The 27,747-nt window shown below is 53.2% G+C and overlaps 1 protein-coding gene and 1 non-coding gene across 3 annotated transcripts in view; both read left to right on the forward strand.

The window, feature by feature from the left end:
• The window catches only part of ARHGAP23 (Rho GTPase activating protein 23), a 132,743-nt gene that overhangs the window by 1,659 nt on the left and 103,337 nt on the right, over positions 1-27,747 (forward strand). Inside the window, exon 1 of one of the 2 annotated variants that reach the window (XM_075123677.1) lies at positions 21,137-21,259. The exons of the other annotated variant lie outside the window; for it this stretch is intronic. Within the exon in view, the coding sequence (XP_074979778.1) occupies positions 21,206-21,259 (54 nt within the window). The 5' untranslated portion in view covers positions 21,137-21,205. Of the gene's footprint in view, positions 1-21,136; positions 21,260-27,747 lie in introns of those variants that run through there. 2 annotated transcript variants of the gene reach the window in all.
• On the forward strand, positions 22,667-22,806 carry LOC125626929 (U4 spliceosomal RNA). The gene has a single exon (XR_007353866.1). It is a non-coding gene; the product is annotated as a U4 spliceosomal RNA (small nuclear RNA).

Below are 27,747 nucleotides of genomic sequence, written 5' to 3' on the forward strand. Positions count from 1 at the left end.
GATGCCCCGGTATTGGGGATGCTTCGCCAGGGAGGCCTTGCGGGCATCTGAGCCCACTGGCCAGAGACCCTCACAATCACTGCACACAGGCACATGCGCCCGTTCATGCCCATCAGAGACCCTCGTCCTCTACAGCCGTCCCTGGCAACCTTGAGACAGAGACCCTTGTAAGGCACATCCACACACCCCTTAGACAAAGATTCTTGTTGCATATAGAAACGTGGTCACACCGATTAGAAAGGAGGCCACCACAATGCACGCACACCCACCCTTTGGTTGCTCTGGGTTAGTTCTTTGCAGTAAGCGGCACTTGTTGCTCCTGGTCGTGGCCTCGTTCAGGCTGACTTCTGGCCTCCGTCTCTGGCGGCTCATGGGAGGAGACCGAGGGAGAGAAGCACCTGCCACCGAGTTGTGCCCCACAGCTGAGTGGGGCGAGGGGTCCCTCTCCCTGCCCAAAGCCAGCCTGGGCCACCCTGGCGAGTGTGTCCCATCTGTGCTGTCCCCAGGGGGTGCTGTGGGGCGATGGAGCAGGCTCTGGGGATTGGGGTACTTCCACATTCAGCAGTTGGGGGGGCAGCCGCCACCATTTTGTGGCAGCGGGGTGGGGGGCGGGGATGTGGGAAGAGGCGTCTGCGGCAGGATGGAGCCTCTCTCGGCCTGTCTCCGCATGGAAGCAGGGTGGGGCAAAGAACAGCGGCCGTGGGGGAGTCTCCTTGGTGGGGGTGGGGGGTAGGATCTCTGGGTTTCTGGCAGGGAGGGGGTTGTTAGTGTGGGTTTGAAGGGGAGCCGGGGGGGGGCATCAGCCCCTCCCTCTTCTCACGATATGTTGCTTTTGCTGAATGAATCCTGAAAACCTTCCCCGCGGCTGGAACAAGCTGTGAGGGGAGTGGGGAGGATGAAAGGCAGCCCCCCACCCCGTCACCCGAATCCGGAGGACAGTAATCCCCCCTCCTCCCTAAATCCGAAGGCGCCCCACTCTGCCATGCCCCTGTCTGCCGCTGCCCCTGTCCCCGCCCTCCCCGTGGGTGTCCCTCCGCTCAATCCCTCCCATGCCAGTTGGAATCCCTTGTATTGCTGCACTTCATATTCCCCTGTTCTGTTCTGCTCGATTGCCCTGCGGGTACTGCCCTGGCATGGCGGCGTGGTCAGGTCACTGGGAGCCCCCCAGATATCCCAGCTAGCACCCCAGCTTTCCCCGGGTGCAGGTATAGCCAGGACTTCCCACGCCACCTGGGAAGCAGGAGAAATTTGTGCTTTCATCCTTGGAGTGCTGGGAGCCGCTAGGCGGGAGGCGAAGGGTTCCCCGTGACGGGGGAAGGGCAGTGGTGGGGCATTCAGGGCTGTGGGTATCGGGCATGGGCAGTGGGCTCTTATCCCAGGGATCAGACAGGCAGGCACCTGCCTGAAGATGGACAAAGGGACTGGCCTGTGAGGGACGATAGGATGAGCCCTGGCCTGGATTCTGTGCTCAGTGTAAACCGGGAAGTTGGGTGGGCTCGCTCTGGATTTACGCCAGGGTAACTGAGAGCAGAACCCAGCCCATAACCGGTATGGCTTGGCTGAACGTTGGCCAAGTCCGATGCCCGCTTCAGCTCCTCTACAGCAGTGACACCTTGGGCTCCTGGCACCCCCATCCAGAGGTCTCAAAGTGCTCACGATTGAAAAAGGCCTAAGGGAATTCCAGCTCCCACTTAATTGGGAGCCTGACCCCCTTAGGTTCCCTTAAAAATCTCAGCCCCAAGCCACACAGCACCCCTATGAGGTAGATCAGCATTCTTCCCCTCTTGTGATGAGACCAAGGCACAGAGAGGGGAAATGACGTGCCCAAATACATGCAGGGGCTCAGTGGGATTAGAACCCAGGGCTCCACTGTCCCCAGGGCTGCCCAAGGAGGGCATTGGACAGAATTGCTCTCTGGGAGCCTGTAACTGGGAGAAACAGGAGGCAGTTAAGAAAAGGAAAATTCTGATTGTAACAGGGCAAGGCAGGGACTGTCCATGTTTGTACAGCTCCTAGCACAATGGTGCCCTGCGCCGGGACTGGGGCTGCTAGATGTACTCAGGCTGAATATCAGGAAAACTGCCTGCCAGTGAGCTGGATGAGGCCACGGCAGCCACGTAAACCCCTAAGACAGAGGTAGGAATTATGTGTTAAGGTGAAAAATCACTATCACCTGGAACATTGAAAGCTAGATGCAGAGAATAGGACAGTTGATAGGCTTGCCATGTTGTTGTAGCCGCGTTGGTCCCAGAATATGAGAAAGGCAAGGCGGGGGGGGGGGTGAGATCTTTTATTGGACCAACTTCTGTTGGTGAGAGAGACACGCTTTCGAGCTACAGAGAGCTCTTCTTCAGGTAGGTCGGCTTGGCAGAATTCAATTTTGACTGATAGTATCAATGTTTATCTTCACACTTTATTTTATTTTTACTGATGTATATTTCCACAGGCAGCAGAGGAGAGTCAGGCAACAGTTAATGGCAGCCGACATTAAGATTACAAAAGTTAAAGCTTTATAACACAAATTCCAAACGTCGTGAGCCAAAATAGACGTTACGTAAATGTCCTTACATCAAACTCAAGTTCTCAAGCCGTATTCTTCTTCCATTGTCCCTCTGTGAATGTCCGTTATTATTGCTGGAAATATTTATTCCTTGGGGGGGCGGGGGGCGTATGGCGAAATTCATGTTTCTTGATAAAAATCTAATTCTTCCAAGTGTCATTGTAGAGGGTGAACATGGGCTTGGTAGTGCCCAGTAGGAAAACCTGGTTGGAAGTTTTCCTACAAAAGTTTTCCTTCAGGGTTGTCAAAACTGAAAGGTCGCGTGGACCCGTCTCGATTGCACCCACAATTGGCTTCCACATGAAATTTTGCATTTTTTTTCTACGTGAAATGGTTTTGGAGTCACATTTTTGGTAGTTCCGTTTTGCAGGAAATGTTGAAATTGCCAGTTTTCCTTCTGATTCGGAACCAAACCAGATTTCGAAAGGTCAGAATTTCCCCAGAACCGGAGAGTCCGAGTCCCAACCGGCTCCACTTGTGGGGCTGTGACGTCTCTAACGTTCCTGGTTTGCCGGATTGCCTTGCCCTGAGCTGTGCTGCTTGCGTGTAGCAGCAAAGCCAATCAGTCTGTTCTGGTGTTATTGGTAGTGAGTTTTCGAATTGGCGGAAGGGAGTGAGTGAAGGCTCTGAATGATGATGACTGACACGTACATAGTGCATGTCAGTCAAAGTTCCCCATGCTCTCTCTTCTTGTGATCCTTATTTAACTGTTATGTTGCAGCAGTTGTTAGAGAGGAAACCAGGTTGGGGCCCCCTTGTGCTGCCCAAACATATCAGATTCTCTCTACCCCCTCTCCCCTTTCTGCCAAGTTCCCCCTCCCCTCTGCACACATTCTATGTGCTGTATCGATCAGCTGATTCGATTGGCGTGAGTTCTCTCTTCACTTCCCACTGAATTGCATCCACTTCTGGGGTGGACTGTGGCAGCCATTTAACACTAGCACTGATAAAAGAGCTGTTCAGAACGGATAGGGCAGGCTCCCTAACCACAGAGGCCCGAGCGTTTCATGGCACGTCTGGACCCGAATCTACAGCAACGTTTACTTTAGTGCATCTGGGTAACATCCCCGTGGTTCCCCTCCCTCCCTCCCACGCCACAACACACATCCACACACTGTAGCACCTGGTGGCAAATTCTTGCTGGTGAACAATTCATCAAGGATTAATTTTGATGATGGATTTTTTTGCTGCATTCTCCTGACAGCCTGTTCTATGGGCCAACGTAATTATGATGGAGTCTTAGAATCTCCTTCCCACACCCTGAAGGCAGGTGTGTGTATTTTCAGCTGTTCAGCTTCTCAGCTCTCCAGGCCTTCACTGCTCTATTCTCTACCCAGCCTGCCCTTCTGGTACCCCAGGCTCCCTGACAGTAAACTGTACGCTGTCTCTATCTATCTATCATGCTTATATGACCGCTATTACCATAATCTCTGAGCACCTCACAATCTTTAATGTATTTATCCTTCCAGCACCTCTTTGAGGCAGGGCAGTGCTAACACCCTCATTTTACAGATGGGGAAACTGAGGCACAGAGCGGCTAAGTGACTTGCTCAGGGTCACCTAGGAAGTCCGTGATCAGGGAATTAAATCTGAGTCTGCTATGTCCACAACATTTAGGGTTCTTTCTAGGGTTTACCTTAGCCAGCTAAACATGTGTTAAAATCACCCTTTGCCCTGTGTACATCAGGATTTTAACATGTTAATGATCCCGCATTTAAAAATCGCACCTCTTTCCCCAATGAAGACAAAGCCTTAGGGGGTGGGAGAGTGTGAGAAGGGTTGTGTGTGTGTGTGTGTGAGGACAGAAAGAGAGCCTGTGTGTACAGCACATGCATGACACCTGCACAAGGGCCCTCTGAACATGCCTGTGTGTGGCGTGCTGTATGCGTGTTGACCCACTGTCTGTTGGTGAAATCCCGTGTATTGCGTGTGCGTGTAGAAGGAGATGTGATGTGCAAGTGTGTGACGCTCTGGGAAGCTGTGTGTGTGAGTATGCATGGTTGTGAACATGTGTCCTTGCCATGTGTGACTACGTGAACCGGCCTGTGCGGACTGTGTGACAATGCATCCCTGGATGTGTGTGGGTGCAGTCAAGGCTGAGGTGCTGCAGGGGAGTTGGGATGGAGCCCCAGGGGCCGTGGGTCAGGACTGAGGAGCATCAGCAGAGATGGATGGGAGGAGCCCAGGGCAGCTGCAGATGGGGATTGAGGGATATAGATGGGGCTGGAAGAGCAGAGAGGGCTGTGGGCTGGGATTGAAGGGCATTAACAGAGCTATTCGGGGGGACTCAGGGCTGGGATAGCAGGGGGATGCTGCAGGTTAAACCGGCTGTGCTCGTGTACAAATAGGGCAGCTCTTGCCTATTCAGTAGGACCTGGACCCCCACACCTGCCCAATACGCTCTTCTGCTGATTTCTGATTGCCCAAAGGTTCAAGGTGCAGCCCATGCGGGTCGGCTAATTGGGACCCTCACAGAATCCCTGGTCCCGGCCTTTGCAGCTTCCCTTTGCTTAGAGCCTAACATTTCCCCAGCTCCCCTGCCGCCGGTTGGAAGTGTCTCAGGGCCTGCTTTCCAGGGTGGAAAAATAACCTCCCCGCCACCCAGCTGCGCTGCAGGGCAGTTCCCCATCGGGCCGCCCTGGCACCTTCCCTTTGCCCTAGTTGGCTGGGGCTCATGTTAATTTTAGGCAGTGAGATCAAACAGCTTGGCATGTGGCTCGCTCGCTGATTGGACAGCTTGGGGGTGCGTTATCCTGTGATATAACGCGGCCAGGGATAGCCCTGGACTCCGGCCGGGCCTGCTTGTTGTCTCTCGCTAATAATTGAAATGGCTGATGGCAGCCGTGGAAAGGCTCTGAGGCTGCCAGGGAGCAAACAGATGTTCCCAGGGCTCCGTCCTCCTGGAGTCCCTGCAGAGCGTCCCCCGCTCACCCCCGCGACGTGGGAAGGTGGCGCCATTTTAGCCCGAAAACGCCTCCGTTTAGGAATGCCCCAATCCATGAGCAAATTGCCCCCCCCCCCCCATAAAGCAGCTGGGCTCGGCCTTTCATTCCCCAGCGTGTCTGTAACTTTGCTGGCCGGGGGGAATGCTGGAAGACGCCCTCCACCCCCAGACTGCTTCTGCCTTTATTGATTTTTCATATTAGGACCCTCACTGTGGTTCCTTTAAGAGGCTTCCATTCGGGCTTCCAGGCCCTCAGGTGCCAAGCAGAGCCCCGACCCTAGGTTTGCCAGCCAGGTTTTCTCCTGTTTATCCGAGTTTCCCATAGTCACCCATGTGGGCTGAGCTCTTGAGCTGAGAGGAAGGGACGGGGGAGGGAGCCATGGTAACTCTTTCCTTGCTGCGCAGCTGTCTCAAATTGCCTCTGGGTGTTTTGGGGGTCACACCCCATCTGCGTCTCCTGTTTCGGGCTCGACAGGGATATTTTTCCGGTGAGGTTCCGCCAGCAAGGTGCTGAGCGCTCTGGATCCGATCCTGCCTGCCCCGAAGCACAAGCTTCACTTTTAGCACTGGAATAGTCCCATTGATTTAAGTGCTTGGCAGGATTGGGGCCAGCGCGCTCTACGCCTTGCAGGATTGAACCCACTGGGAGAAAGGACTCACCACACACTAGGGACCTGATTCTGACCTCAGTCACGCTACTGTAAATCAGCCCCATTAAAGTCAACGTGACAGATTCTCCACTGGTGTAAATTGGCATAGCTGATTGACACCCACTAAGAGTCTGGCCCAGTGGAGTTAAATAGTATCAAATTGGTGTAAGGGAGATCAGAATCCTTACTTAGATGTTTGTAGAGAAACAGCCTGGATCCAAATTTAGGGTTTGTTACACTTACACTTTTACGCACCTGCACACACGCGTGTGCGCACACAATTTTTCAGACCACTATTTTCATGAAGTTATTTTAAATCCAGTTTGTTTCTTGAATTGATGTCTTAAGACAGCCAATGTGTTATTCTGTTCCCCCAGAAGGAGATGTTAAAACGTGCCTGTGTCCCCATGACATTCACTGGGAACTGTGCTCTGACCATCTTTTTGTAAAACAGATGCTCTAATTCAGTCAGGAATTATTTCAGGGAAGGTGTCTGGCCCGTGTTATGAAAGAGGCCGGATGAGATGATCACAGTGGTCTCTTCTGGCCTTGGAATCTGTGAATAAATCCTTCAGGCAATTTTGAAACGCTCCCCCTACGGGCCTGACTGTCCACCGACCTGCGGCGTGTGTCATTATTTGAACCATCGCAAGGCGAAGATTACCATTCTGATCACCGAGGAAGTGAGCTGTAGCTCACGGAAGCTTATGCTCAAATAAATTGGTTAGTCTCTAAGGTGCCACAAGTCCTCCTTTTCTTTTTGCGAATACAGACTAACACGGCTGCGACTCTGAAACCTGTCATTCTGATCTGGTGCCATTTTACACCTTCTTTGTGCAAGGTGTAAATCACTGCACAGAGGACCTAGGGCTTTCTCCTCACTGTGAAAAAGGCATGGCTTTTACACTGATGTAACTAGCTCCCTGCAAAATCCTAGCGGAGATGAGGCATGGTGGTTTTTATCAACCCACCCTATATATCTCCCGCACTTGGGCTTGGCCTCAACTGGCTAACTTTGCGTTGCTGCTTATTCCAGTGCAGATTGTTATAAATGGTGTGACTGACTGTGGAAGACGCAGGGCAATGGAGGATCTGGTTTAAGGGCTGGATTCCCCTCTAAGGTCTTCTCCACACGTAGTTTTTGTACGGATTTAAAGCCGGTCGGGGGAGTGATTTTTCTACTGAAACACCTCCACTGTTATTGCCTCTAGTGTGGACGCAGCTATGGCCGGTATAAAAGTGACAGTATCCTGATGGGCTGTGTTTTGTTTTTCTTAATTTTAAACAGTATTCATTAAAATCCAGGGTAAACAGTTTTTGTTTCATTTGAATACGCAAATATTCCCCTGCAAAGTTTTCAGAATAAGCTGTTCGGTTTCATTATTGCTTCTAGTCCATTTCCTTTCCTGGTTCTCAGGCCCTACATTCAAGCAATGCTACCCCCGCTATAGTGCAGAAGAGCCCCAAAGAGAAACTGACTAGAATTAACGTGAAATTTACCTTGCATCATTTGCCTAGTTTAGCTGGTAACTGAGGCCAGGCCCACACTGTAAAGTTTTGTTGGCATAGCTATGTCAGTGAAGGGTGTGAAACCCCCCACACCCCAGCCAAGGTAGCTCTGCTGACAGAACCCCCAGAGCAGATGCTCCTGCCAGAAGAGTGCTTTTTTCAGGATCGCTAATGTCATTCGGGGAGGGGGTGTTACTCGACCAGAAGAGCGGTCACGGTCAGCAAACGCTGCGTCTACACCGGGCAGCGCTGGTGGTGCAGCTGTGTCGGCAAAGCGTTTGTTGTCTTGGCAAGGCTGGAGATTTTAAAGAATTCTTTCAGTTTTAGTGACCGCGGGCCAGAACGTTCACAAGCGCTTAGCACTGCCTTGATGCTTCAATAAGTGCCCAGATGTTCAAACAAGCTCAGCCCATTGGGTGCTGGGGTTTTTTGCAAATCTTAAGTGCCTAAATGAGAGCTGAGCTCTTTAGAAAATCTGCCTTCCATCTCTCTGGGTCTCACTTCCCCATCTGGAAAATGGAGCTAATAATCCTTCCGTTACTTGTTTGATCTATTTCGACGACCCAAGTGCTTTGAGTCAGCGACTGTCTCTTGCTCTGTAGAGCTGCCAGCACAACAGGGGCTTCTGATCTTGACTAGCCATAACCATCTTTGCTGTGGGAGCAGAGGTAGGAGAGAGTTGGTGGCTTCCCTGCCGTGGAACCCCAGCTGTGCATGCTACTGTTGTTCGTATTAACTATTTGCTTGTTTCCCATAGGGCCTAGGAAGTCCTAGGGATTGGAGATCAGGGCCCCATTGTGCTGGGCGCCAAGCAGAGTACGTCCATACACTACAGACTTCTGCCAGTGTAGTTATGTGGGTCGGGGTATGAAGAGGTGTGTGATCCCTGGCCAATATGGGTGTGCTGGGAAAAGTTACCAGTGTGGATGCAGCTAATATCGGAATGTGCTTTTGCCCATTCCACTCAGGGGGGCTCAGTTTGGCTGGTATAAGCTGTGTCCACACGAGGAGCGCTTTGCTGGGATAGTATACCGGTATAACTACACTGGCAAGGCCTTCCTAGTCGAGACATGGTCTGAGAGGCAGTCCCTGCCCCAGAAGGCTTACAATCTAAATGGACAGGACAGACCCAGGGCTGGGGAGATAGGGTATAACATACGAGCAGGGGCAAGAAGGGGCTGCAACCATCATGTCGTGTTGGCTTGTTTCCCTTTGATTTGTGGGAGGGGTTTGTGGTGTGGGAATTAGTTGGCGATGGGGGTGGGTTGGAATGACGGGGGTGGGGGCAAGAAGGGGGCAGGGAGGAGTGAGTCTGAAGCAGACGGGGGGGGGGTGGAAGCGAACAGCCAATCAGCAGAGGGGAATCAACATTCAGGGTCAAAGCAGCAGAAAGCCCCACTGGGTAACCATGTGCTGGGTGTGTCCCCTCCACCATGCCACGGGCAGCGGGGCGCTGTGCCAGACAACACCCCCACCCCCTGAGGAGCCCCCGCTGAGACAGCAGGTGCCGCCCTGATGGCGGGAACTCTGGTTTTATTCCCCCTGGAGATTCAGTCTCCTGCTGGCCCCAAGAGAAAATTAACTAAAAATAAAAGGGAGGAGGGGGAGGGGAAAGGGATTTGGAAGAAAACAAACTAACCACCCTGCTGGGGCCAAATGCAGCCCTGGCGGAAAGCCAGTGACGGGAGATGGCCTTAAACCAGCGCTGAGGGGGCCCAAATCCCCCAGGTGCCCGTGGAATGAGTGGGATCCCCCTCCCATCCCAGTCCCCCCTGCCCACTGGCAGGCACCTCTCACGAGCCCTCACTAGGGGGGGCCCTTTCTCTTTCTCTCTCTCTCTCCACCGAATGCGAGTGTCAGCTGTTCCCCACCCCTTCTTTCCGCGCTCCCGGCCTGGCAGCAGGGACCCTGACTCCGTCCCTCGCCACCCACAATGTCCTTGCCGAGGAGAAACCTTCCAGCTTCCACCTCCCTCCCTCCTGTGGGGAAGACAGGCTCGGGGCGGCATTGCATGGACTCCCCTAGATTTCATTCCAGGCGTTCCCAGCACCTGCAGCTCTGTGCCCAGCACCCCCACGTGTCTAGTGGGCTATAACAAAACCCTGAATTCGGATCTTGACTTGAATCCAAACTGTGTATGTCTCATATTTCTGCTCTGGGGTCTTGGTGCCACCTGGCTCAGAAGGGCCCTGGGATGTTCTGAGCTGCAAGAGGAGGAGGTGGAGGAGGGTTTGCACTGTTACGCTTTAGACTGAAGTGCCCCTGAGAGCGGGTGCGGAGGGGTGGTTTAGGGTGAGGCTCTGAGCTGGGAAGAGGGAATATGCCCTGGAGCAATCGGAGTCTCCCACCCGGCTGTGCTGGGATGGCAGCTCTGGGGAACGCGAGCCTCTGGGTCTCGTCCTCCCTTGCCAGCCCCTTCCCGCAGGGAGTAGAGTGCCGGAGAGGTGATGCTCACAAGCACCCAAGAGGTCCAACATCTCGCAGGAGCAGGCCCAGATGGGACAGATCCATTAGGAGCTCAAGGCCACTCATTCCCTGCCATAGCTGCATCTAGCCCCCTGATGGGGACACGTCCCCAGCTTGGCTACAGTGATAGGTGTTTGGGGGCAAAGAGATTCGAGCCGCAAGTAACTCTCTGTCGTGACGACACCTCCCAACCCAGCTCCCTCCTACTGTATTTTCTGTGCCCATACTGGGACTTCATGGCTGGGAAATTCAGTGGGACGCCACTTTGAAGCCCACCGACCCCACACGCTGCAAAGCTGCTTCCGTCCCCAAGCCATGTGCCGATCGGGGAGATGAGGGCGAGGGGGTGTTAGTCTCCTCCTTCCTCTGAGTCTGGAAGGGGTCCCGGGGCATCGCCCGTGTTGCACAGCCTTGCCCTTGAGCTACTTTCAGTTCAGGGCCTTGACCCAGCCTGCACCCATCAGAAGGCTGCGAGTCATGGAGATAATTAATTAGCAATCAAATCGCCTTGGCCAGAAGGGTCACTGTGGTCATCTAGTCTGACTTACCAAGCCACTTCCCCACTGGGGACCCCAAAACTGTGTTTATAAAGGGGTGGTTCATCACTTTTAGAGATGGGGGAAACTGAGGCACAAAGCGGGGAAGGAGCTCACCCAAGGTCACATAGCGAGGCAGTGGCTGAGTCTGGAACAGAACCCAGGAGTCCTGCATTCAGCCTGCTACTCTAATTATTAGCTCCCACTCCCTCCCACAGGGCAAGAACCCAGGAGTCCTGATTCCCAGCCCCCCCCCCCCCCCCAATCACTAGGCCACATGTCTTACAGAGCTGGGAATAGAACCGCAGGGTCCTAATTCTGAGACTCCTGCTCTAATTACTAGGCAATGCTGCCTCCCCACAGACATGACCACAAAGCTCCTGGATTCGCATGAATTGAAAAGGGGAAGAGATGTCTATGTATCAGCCTGGTACAGCACAGGGATCACCCAGAGAACAAGGCGCTTCCCATGTGTTTGTGGCTCTGTGTCTGGAGGGCCCATGCTGGTATGATTAGTAGCGGGGGAAGCGTGGACTGGTTGTCGGGGAGGAGGGAGTTTGTCCATTGTGGGATTAGCCTGCTAACTGATGGCCAGGATGTGATCTCATTTCCCGTCTTGCAGAAGGACGGGAAGAGGGGGCACCGGGGCTGGCATTCACAGATGGAAAATGTGAGCAGGTGGCATTTGGGCAGACTCCCTGCTCCCCCTTCCACGCAGTCTAGGGCTGTCCCCATTGACTGGGCTCCGGGAAGGGCTGGAGATCAGATTGGATTGTTCCTCAGGTTTGAAATACGGTGCTGAGGTTTCCTGAAAAGGGTCTCAAGGGAGGATGGGGCTGGGGCCGGCTGGGCTGGCAATTCCCTCCTTCATCCCATACTAGTGCGTCTGGTATTGTGGGGAAAGAGGATAAAATAAGACCCCAGAGACTTTCCCCTGCATGGGGGCGTGGGCGGGGTACGTCAGATGTCTGCTTCACGGGCAATCCCTCGTGAGAGGTAAATCATTCACAGCAGCAGGCCCTGGTTGTGTTGCTCTTCCTGACTCCTGCCTAACTAGATTGACTCCCATGGGCACAGGGTTGCAGGGTGGGAGGGGGCTGGCCCAAAGCAAGGTGCTGCAGGAAGTGATGTCAGTGGTTCGTCAGTACTGATATCGCAGTAGCTCTTAGCAGCCCTGCACTGAGATCCGGGCCCCGTGCTGCCAGGTGCTTCCAGGCCCCAGCTGAGATCAGGGCCCTGTTGTGTGAGGTGCAGCACACAGAGGCACCTGCCCCAACGAGCTTACAGTGTAAATAGACAAGACAGATCCAGGGCAGGAGGGGAAACTGAGGCATGGGTCAGGGAAGCGACTTGCCCAAGGTCACCCGGCAGCAGGTCACTGGAATAGAACTCGTGTCTCCAGGTAGTGCCCCGTCTGCTGATGCTTGCACTTATAATCCAACTGGGCAGCTATGTCCAGCCCCATTAGATCTCCTGGCAGTCTCAGCAGTGTGCAGCATTTGTTGTTACTTTGGGCTGTTTACCAGCTGCTGTGGTCCATCCCAGAGGTGGCTGCATTTCAGTAATGGGTGAGGGGCTCCTGTGTGCATTCATGGTGCGTAATGAGCTTTGGGAAACCTTCAGGGTGAATGGGGCCATGGAATCGTGGATGTTAATGTCACTGGTGTGTACAGATGTCTACTGCCTGGGGGAAGAACCTCCACAGGGTGTTAGCAATACACGGCCAATGACACACGGTTGAACTTCTCTCCTTCTATCCAGGAGAGGGCAGTGGTGGCCCATACATACAATCTCCCCCCTGTATTTTCCACGGCATGCATCTGATGAAGTGAGCTGTAGCTCATGAAACCTTATGCTCTAATAAATTTGTTAGTCTCTAAGGTGCCACAAGTACTCCTTTTCTTTTTGCGGATACAGACTAACATGGCTGCTACTCTGAATCTAGGGCATGTTATTCCCATTTTACCGCTGGGGGAAAGAGGCACTTAGACATGAAGTGACTTCCCCTCTGATCAATGAGAGTCAGCGTGAAGCTGGGGCTGGAAGCCAGGAGTCCTGTGTCTGAACCATCCACTCTTGTGGGGAGGTTCCGATGTTGCTGAGGGTGAACACTGGGTCTTCGGCTTTTAGCGATGCTATTAATAACATCACTCCCATTACCACAACCCCTTACTATGGTGCACCCCACCCCATGCACCCCAATACCAGTGACCCACTCCCACCCCCAGGAGAACACTGGCTTGGGCTGCCTGCTGAAATGTGGCCGCTCATCCCCCTACTGCCACCAGCAGACCCGCTTTGCTAGGTCTCCTCCCCCTCCCGCCTGCAGCGTTCAGCAATTGTTGCTGTGGGAGGGGGGGAAATCCAATCGGAGGCATCGATCCCTCCCAGGTCTGCAGTTCCCAGAGCATCAGGAACGGCTGGCAGCCTGTGCGGACGTGCAGGGTGGGGGAGGCTCCCAGAGCTTCCATCCCAGGTTGTGGAACGGGGGCGGTTTATGGGGCACGGGCGGGTGCTGAAACAACCTTGGGGGCAGAGATTGGGGTGTTCAGATTGAAAATACAATGCCTCAGCTTGTTATAGCCTGGGTGAGGTTGGGGGGTGAGAGGGGACAGAGAAACAGGGATCAAAGGGAGAGGCTAAACATTAGGGAGGGGGAGTTCTACCAGGAATGGTGGGTGTCTGTCTGTTTAGCTATCATTGTATGTACCCTGATGTCTGTCTGTCGGGGTTCTCACACTGGTGCCCATCACCGTAGTATCTGAGCTATGACAGCTGTCTCGAGTGGGGGTGCCTGTATCCCCCTCTTCTTTCCAGGCCAGCCCTTCCCCCCCGCCCCGTGCCACCAGCGATACTGGCCGGGGGTGCATGAAAGTGAGTCGTAAGATGTCTCTCTCTGCTGCGACTGGTTCTGAGCCCCCAGGGGAGGGAGAGCAGGAGCTCATGTGAAAATGGGGCAGGAGGGGTGGGGATCCCAAGAGACCTCAAAGAGGGGGAGACGGGCCACAAGGAAGCGGGGAGAGAGACAGATGACAAGGAGGTGGGAGGCAGACAAGGGGGATGGGGGAGAGGTGGAACAGACATAAAACGGGGAGGGGAGATAGATGGGAACGGAGCTTGATAGGCTCCCCTCCCCCCAATAGTAGGACACCCCTAGGCTCATTGGTGTGTCTGGCAGCTCCAAGTTCTGGGGGGTCTATCCCCCAGCCCCACTCCTTCCATTGTTCTCCCTGCGGTGTGTGTCTGGGGAGGGGGCACTTTCCGTCTGGCTACGCCCTGGTGGGGAGGAAGTGACTTGTCACTTGTATCCGACTGTTTATTCCCTGCAGCTGGCAGCTGCTGGGAGGGGAGAGATTCCTGATGCCAAGGCCGGTTGCTGCGGGGTGGGACGTCGTGGCAGGGTTCATTAACGAGGTTGTTAGTAGGGGACGGTCAATAAAAACCCCTCGGCGTCCCCCGAGGCCATGCAGAGGGGAAGGCAGCTGTCACGCAGACTGCACAGCAGCTGTCCCCCTTTCCTGATCCCCAGGGACCCTCTGCAACCCGCTCCGGCTGCCGACTTTCAGGATCTCTCCCGCTGTCCCTGTTGCCGAGCGCTGGCTGAACCCAGCACATCCAAATCCGAAGAGCTCGGGCCCAGATCTTCAAAGGTGTTTAGGTTATTCAATGGGAGTTAGGTGTCTAAATACCTTGGAGGCTCCTCTGGGCCTGAGCTCAGCCTTTAGGCACCCAAATAAGGGGCAGATTTTCCAATGCTCGGCGCTCCTGGTGTGACGCTGACAGCCAGGTTCTGAACAGATGTTGGCACCCAACCTGCCTGGCTCTTTGGAAAATCCCCCCACATACTGTGGTGCCTAAATGGGAGCTGAGTTCTTTCCAAAATCCGGGCGATTGTGGGTGCTGACCATGGGAACATCTGGCCCTTAGTGGTTAAAACACTGACGCTCTTCCAACCACTGCTGTCAGTGTCAGCGAGCCCGGACCCCCTGAGTTTTCCACCTCCTTGGAATTTTTCAGCCCAGGAGGGTCTTTCCCAGGTTCCCATCCTGGTGGTGCTGACTCATCCCTTTTCCCTTCTGAGCCAGATACCATGGGACTCCATGCTGTTTAGCTCGTGTGTGGGATCTTGCAGATGGGATCTTCAAAACCAATGTCCTGTTTGTTCCCCACAGAGGTTAAAGATCCCACGGCGTGTTCTCAAGGGGCTGTGGTTTGCCCTGATGTCCCTTTGCCCCCTCTCTTGTGCTGTGCAGTGAAATGCTGTTGGCTGCCGTCCTCCGCCCCAGGGGAGGCTGCATTTCATCATCACTGGGTACCAATAACTCGCAAATCACTCTGATTATTATTTTGATTACAGTAGCGTATAGTGGTAGGCATCGAACAAACACATAGTAACCGGCGGTTCGTACTCTGGAGGCTTACACTCGAAGTAGACAAGACAGACAGAGGGCACTACGGGAAACAGAAGCACAGGGAGAAAGGACTTACCCAAGTTCACACAGGAGGCCAGTGAAATAGAACCAGGTCTCCACACTTCCAGTCCAGTGCCCTGTCTACTAAACCAGCTGTAGCTCACGAAAGCTCATGCTCAAATAAATTGGTTAGTCTCTAAGGTGCCACAAGTACTCCTTTTCTTTTTGCGAATACAGACTAACACGGCTGTTCCTCTGAAACTGCCTATCCAAACGTCTGTTCTTCACACAGCGTTTGGAAGGTGATCTCCGCCCCAGTAGACGCTTGTTTTGATCCTCCTATTTGCCCATACAACTGTGAGTTCATTCAGGACACAAGGGGCAAGAGAGAGAAAATTGTAAACGCGCACTCAGTGTTTTCTAATTGAACTTTCCATTTCAGTCGGTTTCTGTTGTTTTATTATTTTTGTAAATGCCCCAGAGGAAATAGTTGTTGATATGAACTTTCTTAATTGTGTCATGGAAAATTTATATTAGACGTCTGTGTTTATGCTGCGTGTGTGTGTATATGTGTGTGGGAGAGAGGCAAAGATTAAAATCTCTGACCATTTACAAGAGGGTCCAGTGAAAAGTTTAGTTAAGGGAGAAAACAAGCAGCTACGGGAAAGCTGCTCTTTGCATTGTCAAAAGAGCTGTGAACCCATTTGCTCTGCCTCTATTCATCTGCTCCTTATTAATACTTAATACTTAGCACTATTGTATTGTGTTTTCATCCACTGATCTCAAAGTGCTTTGTAAGCATTAATTCATTAAGTTTCAGAACCCCTCCTCCCCTGCGAGGTAGGACTGTGGTCTTCATTTTACAGATGGGAAACTGAGGCACAGAGGGCTGGCTCCTCAGCTGGTGTATGTAAGTCAGTGAAATTCCATTGAAATGCATGGAGCTACGCCAGCTGAGGATCTGGCCTGTGGAGTTGAAGTGACTTGTCTAAGGCCGCGCAATGAAGTGGTTGCAGGGCTGGGAATAGAACTCAGCTCTCCTGCTCTGCTTTAGCTATAAATGTACCGGAGGACAGCATGGTCTGGTGGTTAGAGGAGTGAACCAGGCCTCCTGCCTTCTGTTCCTAACTGCCACTCAATTGCCGTATCACCTGGAGCAAGTCACTTGCCTGCTCCGCGCCTCAGTTTCCCCATCTGTTAAATAGGGTGAGAAGCCCTCCTGGTCTGTAGCGTGTCATAGGTCAGTACCCTTAACCAACTGACGTTTGTAAAGTGCTTTGAGATCCCTGCTGCTACATAAAGTGTCACTAGATGTCATGGTTTGCAATGTTGTCATAGCTGTGTCGGTCCCAGGATATTAGACAGGCAAGGCGGGGGAGGTCATATCTTTTATTGGACCAACTTCTGTTGGTGAAAGAGACAAGCTGTGAAGCTCTTTTTCAGCTAGATGGGTCGGATCCTCAGCAGATCGGTCCACTGGCTTAATCCAAGAGCCGCTGATTGTCCCCAGCTGAGGATCTGGCTCTGCACTATTAAATCGAAGCTACAGGCTCAGAGCGAGACCGTTCTGAATATTCTGTGCTGCATAAAAAACCACAAAAGGAGAGAAATCTGCAGCTCTCGGCATCCTCCCTCCTTCCCGGAGATGCTTTGCTTATTTACGTGTTTGAATGCTGAGTTTCCATGGCAACTCTGCCCCCCCACTTCTTCTGCGGTTAGAGCCTTGATCCCCCTGGGGTGGGGAGGAGGGTGATGCAATAATGGAGGGGGGCTGTCTGCAAATAGCTCGGGTTAATACTGGGTGGGCTGCGGTGCTAAAACAGATGACCTCAGTCCTGCCAAGTCCCATTTGTGCTAGAGCGCTAAAAATAGCCATGTGGCCCTCCCGGGAGTCTGTCTACCCAGACCGTGTAGACGCAGCCTTGCAGAACTCGTGCTGTGGCTGTTGTCTGGTGTCTTGCTCTGGCAATGGAGTATTTGAGTCTGTTCTGAAAGGCCTTTGGTTCCCCTACCCCACGGGCTGGTCTCTTCTGTCTTAACTAGAAGCTCCCCCTTGGAGAGCCTGCTAGTAACACTGAGAGTTTGACCTTGTCGTGCACCTTTCAAAGTGCTTTGCAACAGCCAGCTCCGGTGGGTCAGGATCATCCCTATTTTATCCATGGAGGGAACCGGGGCATACAGAGAGGGGAAAGGATTCTCCCCAAGTCAGACAATGGGGAACACAACCAGGAACGGAGCCCGCAGCTCCTGGTTCTCAGCTATAAGCACCGAACCATGCTTTTGTCTAGTGCGAGGAAAAGAACCAAGCAGTCCTCCCCTGCCGGGTCCCAGCTCGACCAAAACTTCAGGCTGCAAGATCGAAGAGCGGAACCCAGGAGTCCTGACTGCTGGTCCCCAGCTATAAGCCCCAGACTGAACTCCCTCAAGAACTAGGAACAGAACCCAGGAGTCCCCACTCTTAGTCTGCTCTGATCTGTAGGCAAATGTCGCCTTTAGCACCAGCATGCTCTGGTCTTGTGGCTTTTGCTGTCCCATCCCCCATGCCTCGGTCTGGATCTCTCCATCCAGAAAGGCATGGACGCAATTCCTCCCGCTTTCCCCCGCCTTGTTTTGCTCTTCCTGTCACATGCCTTTCCATTTCCTCTCTGCTGAATTATGTAGCCTGAGTGATGATGGCTTGGAAACGAAGGGGAACTAGCTCAGCTGAGTCTGGCTCTGGCAGGAAGGAAGATGACATTTTGGTGGGCTCAACCTGCGTAATAGGAGCTGCGGCCCTGATGCTCCAATTTATAGCTGGGACATGGCAGTCAGGACTCCTGGGTTCTGTTCCGGATTCTCCAGTGTGAACCAGAATCGCAGCATTACAGTGACTGGAGTTATACTGGTGTGGGCCCCAGGGGATTCTGCGACACACTGATGTCAGGTGAAGGAGAAATTGGGGGAATGAATGGCTTGATTCAAACCCTGCTAAATGGAGCAACTGTCTTGTGGAGGACAGGGCTGGCATATACTCAGGGGTGCTGGAACACTTTGTACAGTGGGGGTGCTGAGATCCATTGAACCAAACTGTAAATCCTGTACAATGGAAACCACTTCAAGCCGGGGGTACGGCAGCCCCCCTAGTTCCAGCACATATGCACATAGCACCCATTTCCCATTGTCCCGCACCTTGCACAGACATTTACACCAGTGCAAACTGGGAGTAAAATAATACCCAACCAATGTACGTAGGGCAATGCAGCCCAGGGCAATTTAGAAATCCTGGATGAAAATACCGAGCTGTCTAGTCTGTTAGGTATGAGCACCACTTTCCAGGGCATTTTGCCCTTTTTGTTCCGGTGTTGATCTCCGTTTCCGTGTTGGTGAGGAGGGAGGTGGGTTGTTTCGAGCGCTGGCTGGCAGCGCTGGGATTTGGCGAGGAGGCCTGATAACTGAAATAAAACTGTAATAACATCTGCTGCTGCTAAGAACCCACAATGAGGGCTAGATTTTTAGAATGCTGCCTACATGAGTTTGCTTTAACTGCTCGGTGTCACTTTATGGCCTCCATAACCCCTCATGATACCTGTGGGATGTATGATCCCTATTTAATGCATCGAATCGTAGGACTGGAAGGGACCTCGAGAGGTCATCTAGTTCAGTCCCCTGCACTCGTGGCAGGACTAAGTACTGTCTAGACCATCCCTGACAGGTGTGTGTCTAACCTACTTTTAAAAATTTCCACTAATGGAGATTCCACAACCTCCCTAGGAAATTTATTCCAGTGCTTTACCACCCTGACAGGTAGGAAGTTTTTCCTAATGTCCAACCTAAACCTCCCTTGCTATAATTTAAGCCCATTGCTTCTTGTCCTATCTTCAGTGGTTAAGAACAATTTTTCTCCCTCCTCCTTGTAACAACCTTTTACATACTTGAAAACTGTTACCATATCCCCTCTCAGTCTTCTCTTTTGCAGACTAAACAAACCCAGTTTTTTCAATCTTCCCTCGAGTCAGGTTTTCTAGACCTTTAATCATTTTTGTTGCTCTTCTCTGGACTCTCTCCAGTTTGTCCACATCCTTCCTGAAATGTGGCGCCCAGAACTGGACACAATACTCCAGTTGAGGCCTAATCAGCGCGGAGTAGAGCGGAAGAAGGGAATTAAATCCAAGGTTCCCAAATCCTAGGCAAGTGGTGTAACCACTGGACCATCCTTCCTGTGGTGCACCACCCTAAGGGAGAGGTTTTCACTCTCCTTGGCAATTGTGTATGTGTGAGAGAGTTTAGTTTGTCCCTAGCCTCTGTTTGCCAGAAGCTGGGAATGGGTGACAGGGGATGGATCGCTTGATGATTCCCAGTTCTGTTCATTCCCTCTGGGGCACCTGGTATTGGCCATTGTCGGAAGACAGGACACTGGGCTAGATGGACCTTTGGTCTGACCCAGTAGGGCCATTCTTATGTTCTTCTGTTTCTGTGCAATGCTTAAAAACTGATTAATGATTATTTTGATGCTGAGAAGCAAATAGGCATTTACAGGGCAGGGTGAGGGAAGTGGCAGAGCAGAGGCTTTTGTGATGCCCAGTGTCTTCACGCGCACCTTGTTCCTGGCTTTCCTTTCAGCACCTGCAGGGTTGTTTTGTATACCATGGGCAAAGCTGCAGGTGGCAGGGAAGTGCAGAAAGGGTTAATGGTGCCCTCCACTGTCCACCCTTTCTTTGCTGCTTGTGTAAGGTTCTCTTTGGGGAGATGAAGCTGGGACCCCCTAAGAGTGTCTGTCTCTGCCAGTCCCTCTGTCTATCCCAGCTCTGCGGTTCTCTGTGTGTGGTTCTCACCATGCCACCTCCTGTTTTCTATGTCTGTGCCTGTACTGTCCCTGCCCTGTGCCAGTCCCTTCTGTACCCGTCCCCCTGTCTGTCTGCCTGCCAATTCCTGTGTCCATGTCCTGCTCTGCCTCGCCCAAGGCCCCTCCTGGTGTCTCTCTGTCCATGGCAATCCCTGTCCATCAGCCCTGGTATTTGTCTGTCCTGGTGTGACTCTGACCCTGTGTCTGGCCATGCCAGTTCCTGTCCCTCTCTCTGTCCATTCATGCCTGTCACTCTGTTTGTCTGTCTGTCCATGCCAGTCCCTAACTCTAACCTGGTGTCTGTGTGTCCTGGGGTATTCTTGTCTGTTTGTCCTGTCTCTATCCCTCTGTCCTGGAGTCTGTCCCTGTGTCCATCAGTGCCTGTCCTGGGGTCTGTCCCTGTCCCTCTGTCCCCGTGTCTGTCAGTGCCTGTCCTGGGGTCTGTCCCTGTCCCTCTGTCCCTGTCCCCGTGTCCGTCAGTGCCTGTCCCGGTGTCTGTTCCTGTCAGTCTCCCCTGGGGTCTGTCCCTGTGTCCATCAGTGCCTGTCCTGGTGTCTGTCCCGGTGTCTGTGTCTGTCAGTGTCTGTCCCGGTGTCTGTTCGTGTCCCCCTGTCCCGGGGTCTGTGTCTGTCTGTCCCTGTCCCGGGGTCTGTCCCTGTCCTGGGGCCCCCCCGTGTCTGTCCCGGGGTCTGTCCCCCTGTCCCAGTGTCTGTCCCTGTCAGTGTCTGTCCCGCGGTCTGTCCCTGTCCCGGGGCCCCCCCGTGTCTGTCCCAGTGTCTGTCCCTGTCAGTGTCTGTCCCGGGGTCTGTCCCTGTCCCAGTGTCTGTCAGGGCCTGTCCCAGTGTCTGTCCCGGGGTCTGTCCCTGTCAGTGTCTGTCCCTGTCCCGGGGCCCCCCCGTGTCTGTCCCAGGGTCTGTCCCTGTCCCGGGGTCTGTCCCGCGGTCTGTCCCTGTCCCGGGGCCCCCCCGTGTCTGTCCCAGTGTCTGTCCCGGGGTCTGTCCCTGTCCCGGGATCTGTGTCTGTCAGGGTCTGTCCCGGAGTCTGTCCCCCTGTCCCGCGGTCTGTCCCTGTCAGTGTCTGTCCCGCGGTCTGTCCCTGTCCCGGGGCCCCCCCCGTGTCTCTCCGTCCCTGGCCGTGCCAGCCCCGCCCCGCGGCCCGCTGGGCTCCGGCGGCCGCTGGCCCCGCCCCGCCCGGGGAGTCTGTGGCGCGCCGGAGGCCGGAGGAGGCGGAGCCGGAGCCCGCCCAGCCCAGCCCGTCCCCGCGCGCCCGGCCGCCCCGCTCGGTGCCCAGCGCCGCCGGCTCCCCGATGAATGGAGTCGCCTTCTGCCTGGTCGGGATCCCGCCGCCCCGCAGCCCCGAGGTGAGCGCGGCCGGCGGCTGGGGGGGACGTTGGGGGCCTGGGGCGCAGGGATGTGGGGGCCTGGGGCCTGGGGGGACGTTGGGGGGCTGGGGCGTGGCGGGCTGGGGGGACTTTGGGGGGCTGGGCCGTGGGGGGGGGCTGGGCCGTGGGGGGGGGCCGGGGACGTTGGGGGGCTGGGGCACAGGGATGTGGGGGGCGTGGGGCCGGGGACTGGGTGGACGTTGGGGGGCTGGGGAGTGGGGGGCGGTGAGGGGGCCTGGGACTGTGGGGACGTTGGGGGCCTGGGGAGATGTTGGGGGCCTGGCACTGGGGGGACATTGGGGGGCTGGGGGGACCAGGGACTGGGGGGACGTTGGCAGCCTGGGGTTGGGGGTAACTGGGGGGCGTTAGGAGGCTGGAACAGGGGGATCTTGGGAGGCTGGGGAGCAGGGTTGTGCGGGGGGGCTGGGGACGCGGGGGGCTGGGGATCAGGGCTGCAGGGGGCGACGTTGGGGGCCTGGGGAGATTTTGGGGGGCAGGCACTGGGGGTGCCTGGTACTGGGCAGACATTGGGGGGCTGGGGGACGTTTTGGGGCTGGGGGTAACTGGGGGGATGTTCGGAGGCTGGGACGGGGGGGAGCCTGGGACCGGGGGACCTTGGGGGGCAGTTGGGAGGCTGAAGCAGGGGGACATTATGGGGGGTTGGGGAGAATTGGAGGGCTTAGGTTGTGGGGGCTGTGGGGTCTGGGGCTGGCATGGGATGGGCAGCTGGCACTGGGGAGGCTGGTGCCGGCTTGGAGAGCAGGAGTGGCCCATCAGATGGGGTGCCGGTGATGGAGGGGCTGGTATTGAGGCAAGTGACTGCCCGGGGAGGCTGGTGCCTTAGAAGTGGATACTTTTGCAGCTGGTTCTGTGGGGAGGTTGGTACCATGGGGCAGGAGGTGGGAGGGGGCCCTGGCGCTGGCGGGGAGGTTGGTAGCGCAGAGTCTGAGGGCAGGGCGGCTGGCGTCTCAGAAGCCAGGCTCTTGGGGGAGGCCAGTCCTGTGTCTGCGGGTACTTCCACAGGGAGGCGGCGGGAAGGCTGGCCCCGCAGAGGCTGCGCTGGTAGACTGCCAGCAAAGACAGCGCTGCCAGTGTGGTGGGTGGCTGCTAGCAGAGAGATGAATGGAGAGGTTGCCCATGGGGTCTGGCAGCCTGGTGTTTGTGAGTTGGCTTAACCAGGTCTAGGTAGAAGCTTGACCACTCTCTTGGTCCATCCATCCTCGCAGGCCCCTGGGGTATTTCTATCAAATGTTCTTGACCCGAGCGTTTTCCCCTCAGCACAAGCACCATTAATGCCCATGCGTCTTTTTTCCTCTGAAACTTCCATTACCTTTGTCTCCTCTGCGGACTCCAGGCTGCCCTGTGCTCCTTATCAGCCTGAGAGAGGTCTGTGTGCCAAGCAGTATCATAACCAATGAAGTTAATCCCAGGCATGATTATTGCTAATTGAAAACTTTTCCCAATACCCCGCCGCGATGACTTGAAATATAGTCATCACTGGCAATTTATGACAGTCTCTACGGAAAAGCATTGAATCAGACAAGAAATTCTGGAGAACAGGTCTTGAGACAGTCCCCTTTGGCTGGATCGGTTTTTGGTTTTGCTTTTAATTTTGGAGGTCTGTGAGCTGACACTGCTTTAAGCAGATCCCCCCCCGCCCCCCCGATTGACACACACACACACACAAACACACTTTGAGCTACGGGACTAGATCCCCAGCTGATGTCAACCTGGGCAGTTATGTTGACTTGAAAGTCTGTGCTGCCCGCTGTGACTCAAAGTTGTCGAAACTCAGCCGTGATCAGATAGCGCTCAGTGGAACTGCGCCAGTTTATACCAGCTGAGGCTCTGGCCATTTTTTTGGGGAAAAAATACAACATAGAAAGTGGCAACGTTATTCCTGTGGTAAACCATGGGGTATCTCACCCCTTTTGACCACCTCACCTGCCCTTTGGCCACTTGGGACCAGATCCGGCCATCTGCTGCGTGTTAATTACCTTGACTACAGCGGAAACAGAGTGCAGAATCGGGCCCCATTATAAGTGATGCCTTCGCCCCGTGCTCCTGCCATGACACAGCGAAGGTGTTTTCTCGAAGATGCACATTGCTCAAATTGTTTCTGCTGGGTATTATGTTCGAGGAAGCTGTGGGTGTGGGTAGAGAGACGGGAAAGGGAGTGTGTGGGGTGGGAGAGAGAGAGAGTTTGGGGAAATCCTGCTTCTGCTGTAGACTGGGATATTTGGAAGGGTTGTTTGCAGAAAAACGTCTGGGCCTCTTGCTGCATTTGTCCAGATTCTTGTGTTTGCGGATGGAGTTTGGTGCCTGGAGTGGCTTTGAGACAGGAAGCCAGAATGGCTCTTGGCATGAAGCTGGCACAGCTCCTGTAGGTTTCAGTGGAGGCTGCACCTCCTCACCCCAGGGCTGAATTCGGTCTGTGCTCCTTTGCTGTGAGTTGTTAAACTCGCCTCCTCTGTCCACAGAATGGGTCTAATATAACCGGCCTCTCAGGATTCAGTAACGTGTGCGCAATGTTTTGGAAATGAAAAGTGCCGTATTAACCATGGCTTGTGTTTAATCGCTTGGAAGTTTCCTCTTTATCAGTGTATATTATGGTGGAGATTTTCCAAAGATCCTAAGGGATTTAGGAGCCAAAATCCCAGCCTTTGCCTTTATTCCACTCTTTCCTTTTTTGGTGCTGTTTGTCTGTGGTTTAAAAGGGCCCTCTCCCACCAAGGGAGGCAGTGTTGTCTAGTGGTCAGAGCACAGGGAACTGGGCATTAGGAGGCCTTGGGTCTGTTCCTGGCTCTGCTACTGACAAGCTGGCTTCAGTCACTTAACCTCTTGCTGCCTCAGTTTCTCCACCTGTAAAAAGGGGATACTGATACTGGCCTGCCTTTTCAAAACTGCTTGGAAATCCTCAGTCGGAAAGTGCTGTGGTGGTATTTCTCATTGCTGCCATTGCAAACTTCTTCACAGCAGTGCCCTACAAGTGCCCACAAAAACTAAAGCAGCGGGAGGCAGCTCATTGGTTCTTGTGTACCCGCCTCCTCTTTCCCCCCATTTTCAATGGCTGCTCTGCAGATGTGGAGTTTCTTACCAGGTGTTTTTACTATGAACTTGAAATATTGGCAGGGCTGTTGTGTGACCCTGCTGTCGCAATCTGGGACTGTGGGTTTGAAACCCCGCACTAGGAGCTCATGGGTGCTGACTGATGTGACTTAAAATCCGTAGCCAAGATGCTTTCTGCAGGCTCAGTCCTGCCTGGCACTTGTGCCTTGCTGAGAAAACTCTGCCATTTACTATTTTAATGTTTAACCTAGAGAGCTAATTGTGCGTTGGGTCCTGGCACTTGGATCCTGTTGTGAGTTTGAATTCTGGCGTTTGTGCGTTGCTTGGTGTTTGAATCCATCCGCTACGGATTGCAACTGGCAGATGGTTTGGGAGTTTGGGGCAGTGCTGAGATTTTGAAGACTGTCTTCTGTGCTCTGTTTCTAAGTTGGAACTTGGGCCGGGCTTCTCCCCAGCGGCCCGCATACATGCCTTAAGCTTTCTTTTATAAAAGATTTTGGATGATTTTTAGTGTCCCCAAAACCGAGGCAAGAATAATAATGCTTGGCTTTTCATCAGTAGGCCTCAAACCACTTCATAAAGGGAGGTTCGTATCACCGTTCCCATTTTTCAGATAGGGAAACTGAGGCATGGAGAAGTGATGTGACTTGCCCAAGGTCACCCAGCAGGCCAGTGGCAGAGCTGGGACTATACCCCATGTCTCCTGAGTCCCAATCCAGTGTGCTATCCTCTAGGCCACGCTCTCTCCCTCACCATCTGGAGCCAGCTGAAAATGAAAATAGGCCACCTTCTGGGCTGCAGTGTCGAATGCATAAAAAACAAATGATTATTTACCAGGACACTAAGAACAGGCCTTGGCAAAAGACAATAGATGTGTGGTCTGTGTGTGTGTTTAATTTTATAGATGTGTAAAGACAGGTGAAATTTCTCTGCTTAGAATAGATTCTCAACCTCAGTTGTGCCCCAGCACAGTACCCGGCTGAATGAGGTTAACCTCTGTGTAGCAGGGTTGCTCTGCGTGAATATTTACTATGGTTCATTAGCCTTGAACTAGGAACAACAAGAACTAGTCACATGAGGTTCTGTTGGCCTCTGCTAAACCTTCCTCTGTTGACACCAATTCATCCTTCTGGGGTAAGGGCACAATCCTACGCTTTGTCTTGCATGAGGGTACTGGAGCGGGAGGAGTGGAAAGAGCAAAGAGAGGGCAGAGAGTGTCTCTTCTCTGTCCCTTCACTCTCCCAATGCATTCACATGCCAGCTGCACAGGATTCCATCCCAGTGATTCCTAGTCTGGTAGCCAAGCCTGTTCGACACGCTTTACTGGGTGTGGCCTGCCAGTCTAGGGCATGGGCACCTCCCCATCATCCCTAAGCATATGCTGCCTCCAGCAGTAAGTGCTGTAGGGGGTGTGTGTGTGCCAATGCACTGGGCTAGTGCCTGAGAATGGGAAAGTGAAATTTACTAGAAACAACCGTGAAACTGACCAGTGATATTTTCCCCTCCTTTTTCAGGCTGAGTGAAATACAAAAAAAAAAATTAAAAAAAAAAATTGTAAACAAACAGCATGTAGGGAGAGAGAGGAATTTGACTTGAAACATCCTTTCACCGTCAGTGATCATGCTGCTTAAAATGTTTTGCCTGCTATTGTTACGAATAATACCTAAGGGACTGATGTGTACACTGCTCCATTCCTGTGCCTGTGTGGAGCCTCCTTACAATCTGTGGGGCTCTGTGGGGGTTCGTGGGGCTGCCTGAATGGAGCAGCTTACAGGATTGGAGTCTGAGACTGTATCTGAAAGAGATTAGATAAGAAAATATTTCTTACCCCCCGAACCCTGCTTAGAGCAGGGGTTCTCAACCTGGGGGTTGGAACCCCTCATGGGGTCAGGAGGTTATTACATGGGGGGTTGCTGTCAGCCTCCACCCCAAACCCCGCTTTGCCTCCAGCATTTACAATGGTGTTAAATATATTAAAAAATGTTTTTAATTTATAAGGGGGGGTCGCACTCAGAGGCTTGCTATGTGAAAGGGGTCACCAGAACAAAAGTTTGAGAACCACTGGCTTAGAGTCAGTTTCACTTTTGCCCCCTCGGTAGCCAGCTAGCTGTTGTCCCATCCATATGGGGCTTTCACACAGTGATGGGAGAGAAATTTTAAAAAGAAACGTAGGAAGATGTGATCGTAAAAGCACAAATGCCAACAAGGGGACACGGGAGCAAGTGTCCTATGTGAAATTGATTTTTAAACTCATTTTGAAAAAATTGATTTGATTTTCAGTGATGATGTCCTATTGCTAAACCAAGAGGTCACTTGTAACAGAGGCAGAGATCCAATTTAAAGAGAAATATATATGAGCCAAGGTTTTCAAACCTGTGTGCTTAAAATTGGGCACCTCACTCTATCTTTACACCACCTAAATAGGGGCCTGAAGTCATTGTGACCGGTGAGAGCTGAATGACCTCTGAAAATCAGGCCACTTGCTTACATGTCCAAGGATGCGTTTAGGTGTCTTAGGCTAAGTTCACCAGTGTGGAAATACTGGCCATCTTTTTAACCTGACAGTGTTCTTTCAGAAACCTTGATTACTTCCCAAATGGCTCTCTTTCTTTTGCGACAGACATCAGAAGGGATTCAGGCCATTATAAGACTGGTTACTTGCGGCATTTTTATAAAAACTTCTCCAGATTTGCTCTCCGGCAGCACAGGAAGAAACCCACCTTTGAGGATCTTGACGATAGGCAGCAATGGCGTATGGCTCTGTTCCTTGGAGCCTAGACCGGAGGGGGGTTAGTGATGTTTCACTCTAGTGAACTGTTTGGAGGAAGAAGGCGGGGGAATATCAAAGGAAGTAAAGTCTCTGAATGGGGGTCTGCTGGGGAAGGTCGCAGCCTGTGAGGAACAGTGTAATTGATCTACGTCTGTGGGTGAGCCCTTTGAGTCCAGTTGCCTTTGAAAGGAGAATTCTCTGTCTCGCTTTCTCACTGCCTGGGCAGCATGTCTTTGACAGGGATTTTCTGTGCAACGTGAAGTTTGGTCCAGTGTTTCCCAAGCTTTTTTGGGCACCTGCTCCATTTAAATATGCGAAGGCCTTGTGCGCACTCAGGAGATGTGCTCTAGTAACAGCCATCAGCGACTGGGCACTAACATAGTTGTGACAATGCAAAATGTAGACAGGCAAAGGTGCAGCTTACCTGGGTGCAGATCATGGCTTGGCTTTTCCTGTCTACACTAGTGGTTGCACTGGGGGCTGGTCACTGGCGGAAGACACTGCCTAAGGCTTTTTCTGTGTCGGCTGGTGCTTCTCATTGGATTTGCATGCTCTTGAGTGCAGTGGAGCTTGCGGTTGGAACCAGCCAAGCTCTGTTGCAGGTTGGAGCAGCACTCTCGGGGTATGT

Source organism: Caretta caretta, chromosome 27, assembly GCF_965140235.1.
Source record: "Caretta caretta isolate rCarCar2 chromosome 27, rCarCar1.hap1, whole genome shotgun sequence".
NCBI lineage: Eukaryota > Metazoa > Chordata > Testudines > Cheloniidae > Caretta > Caretta caretta.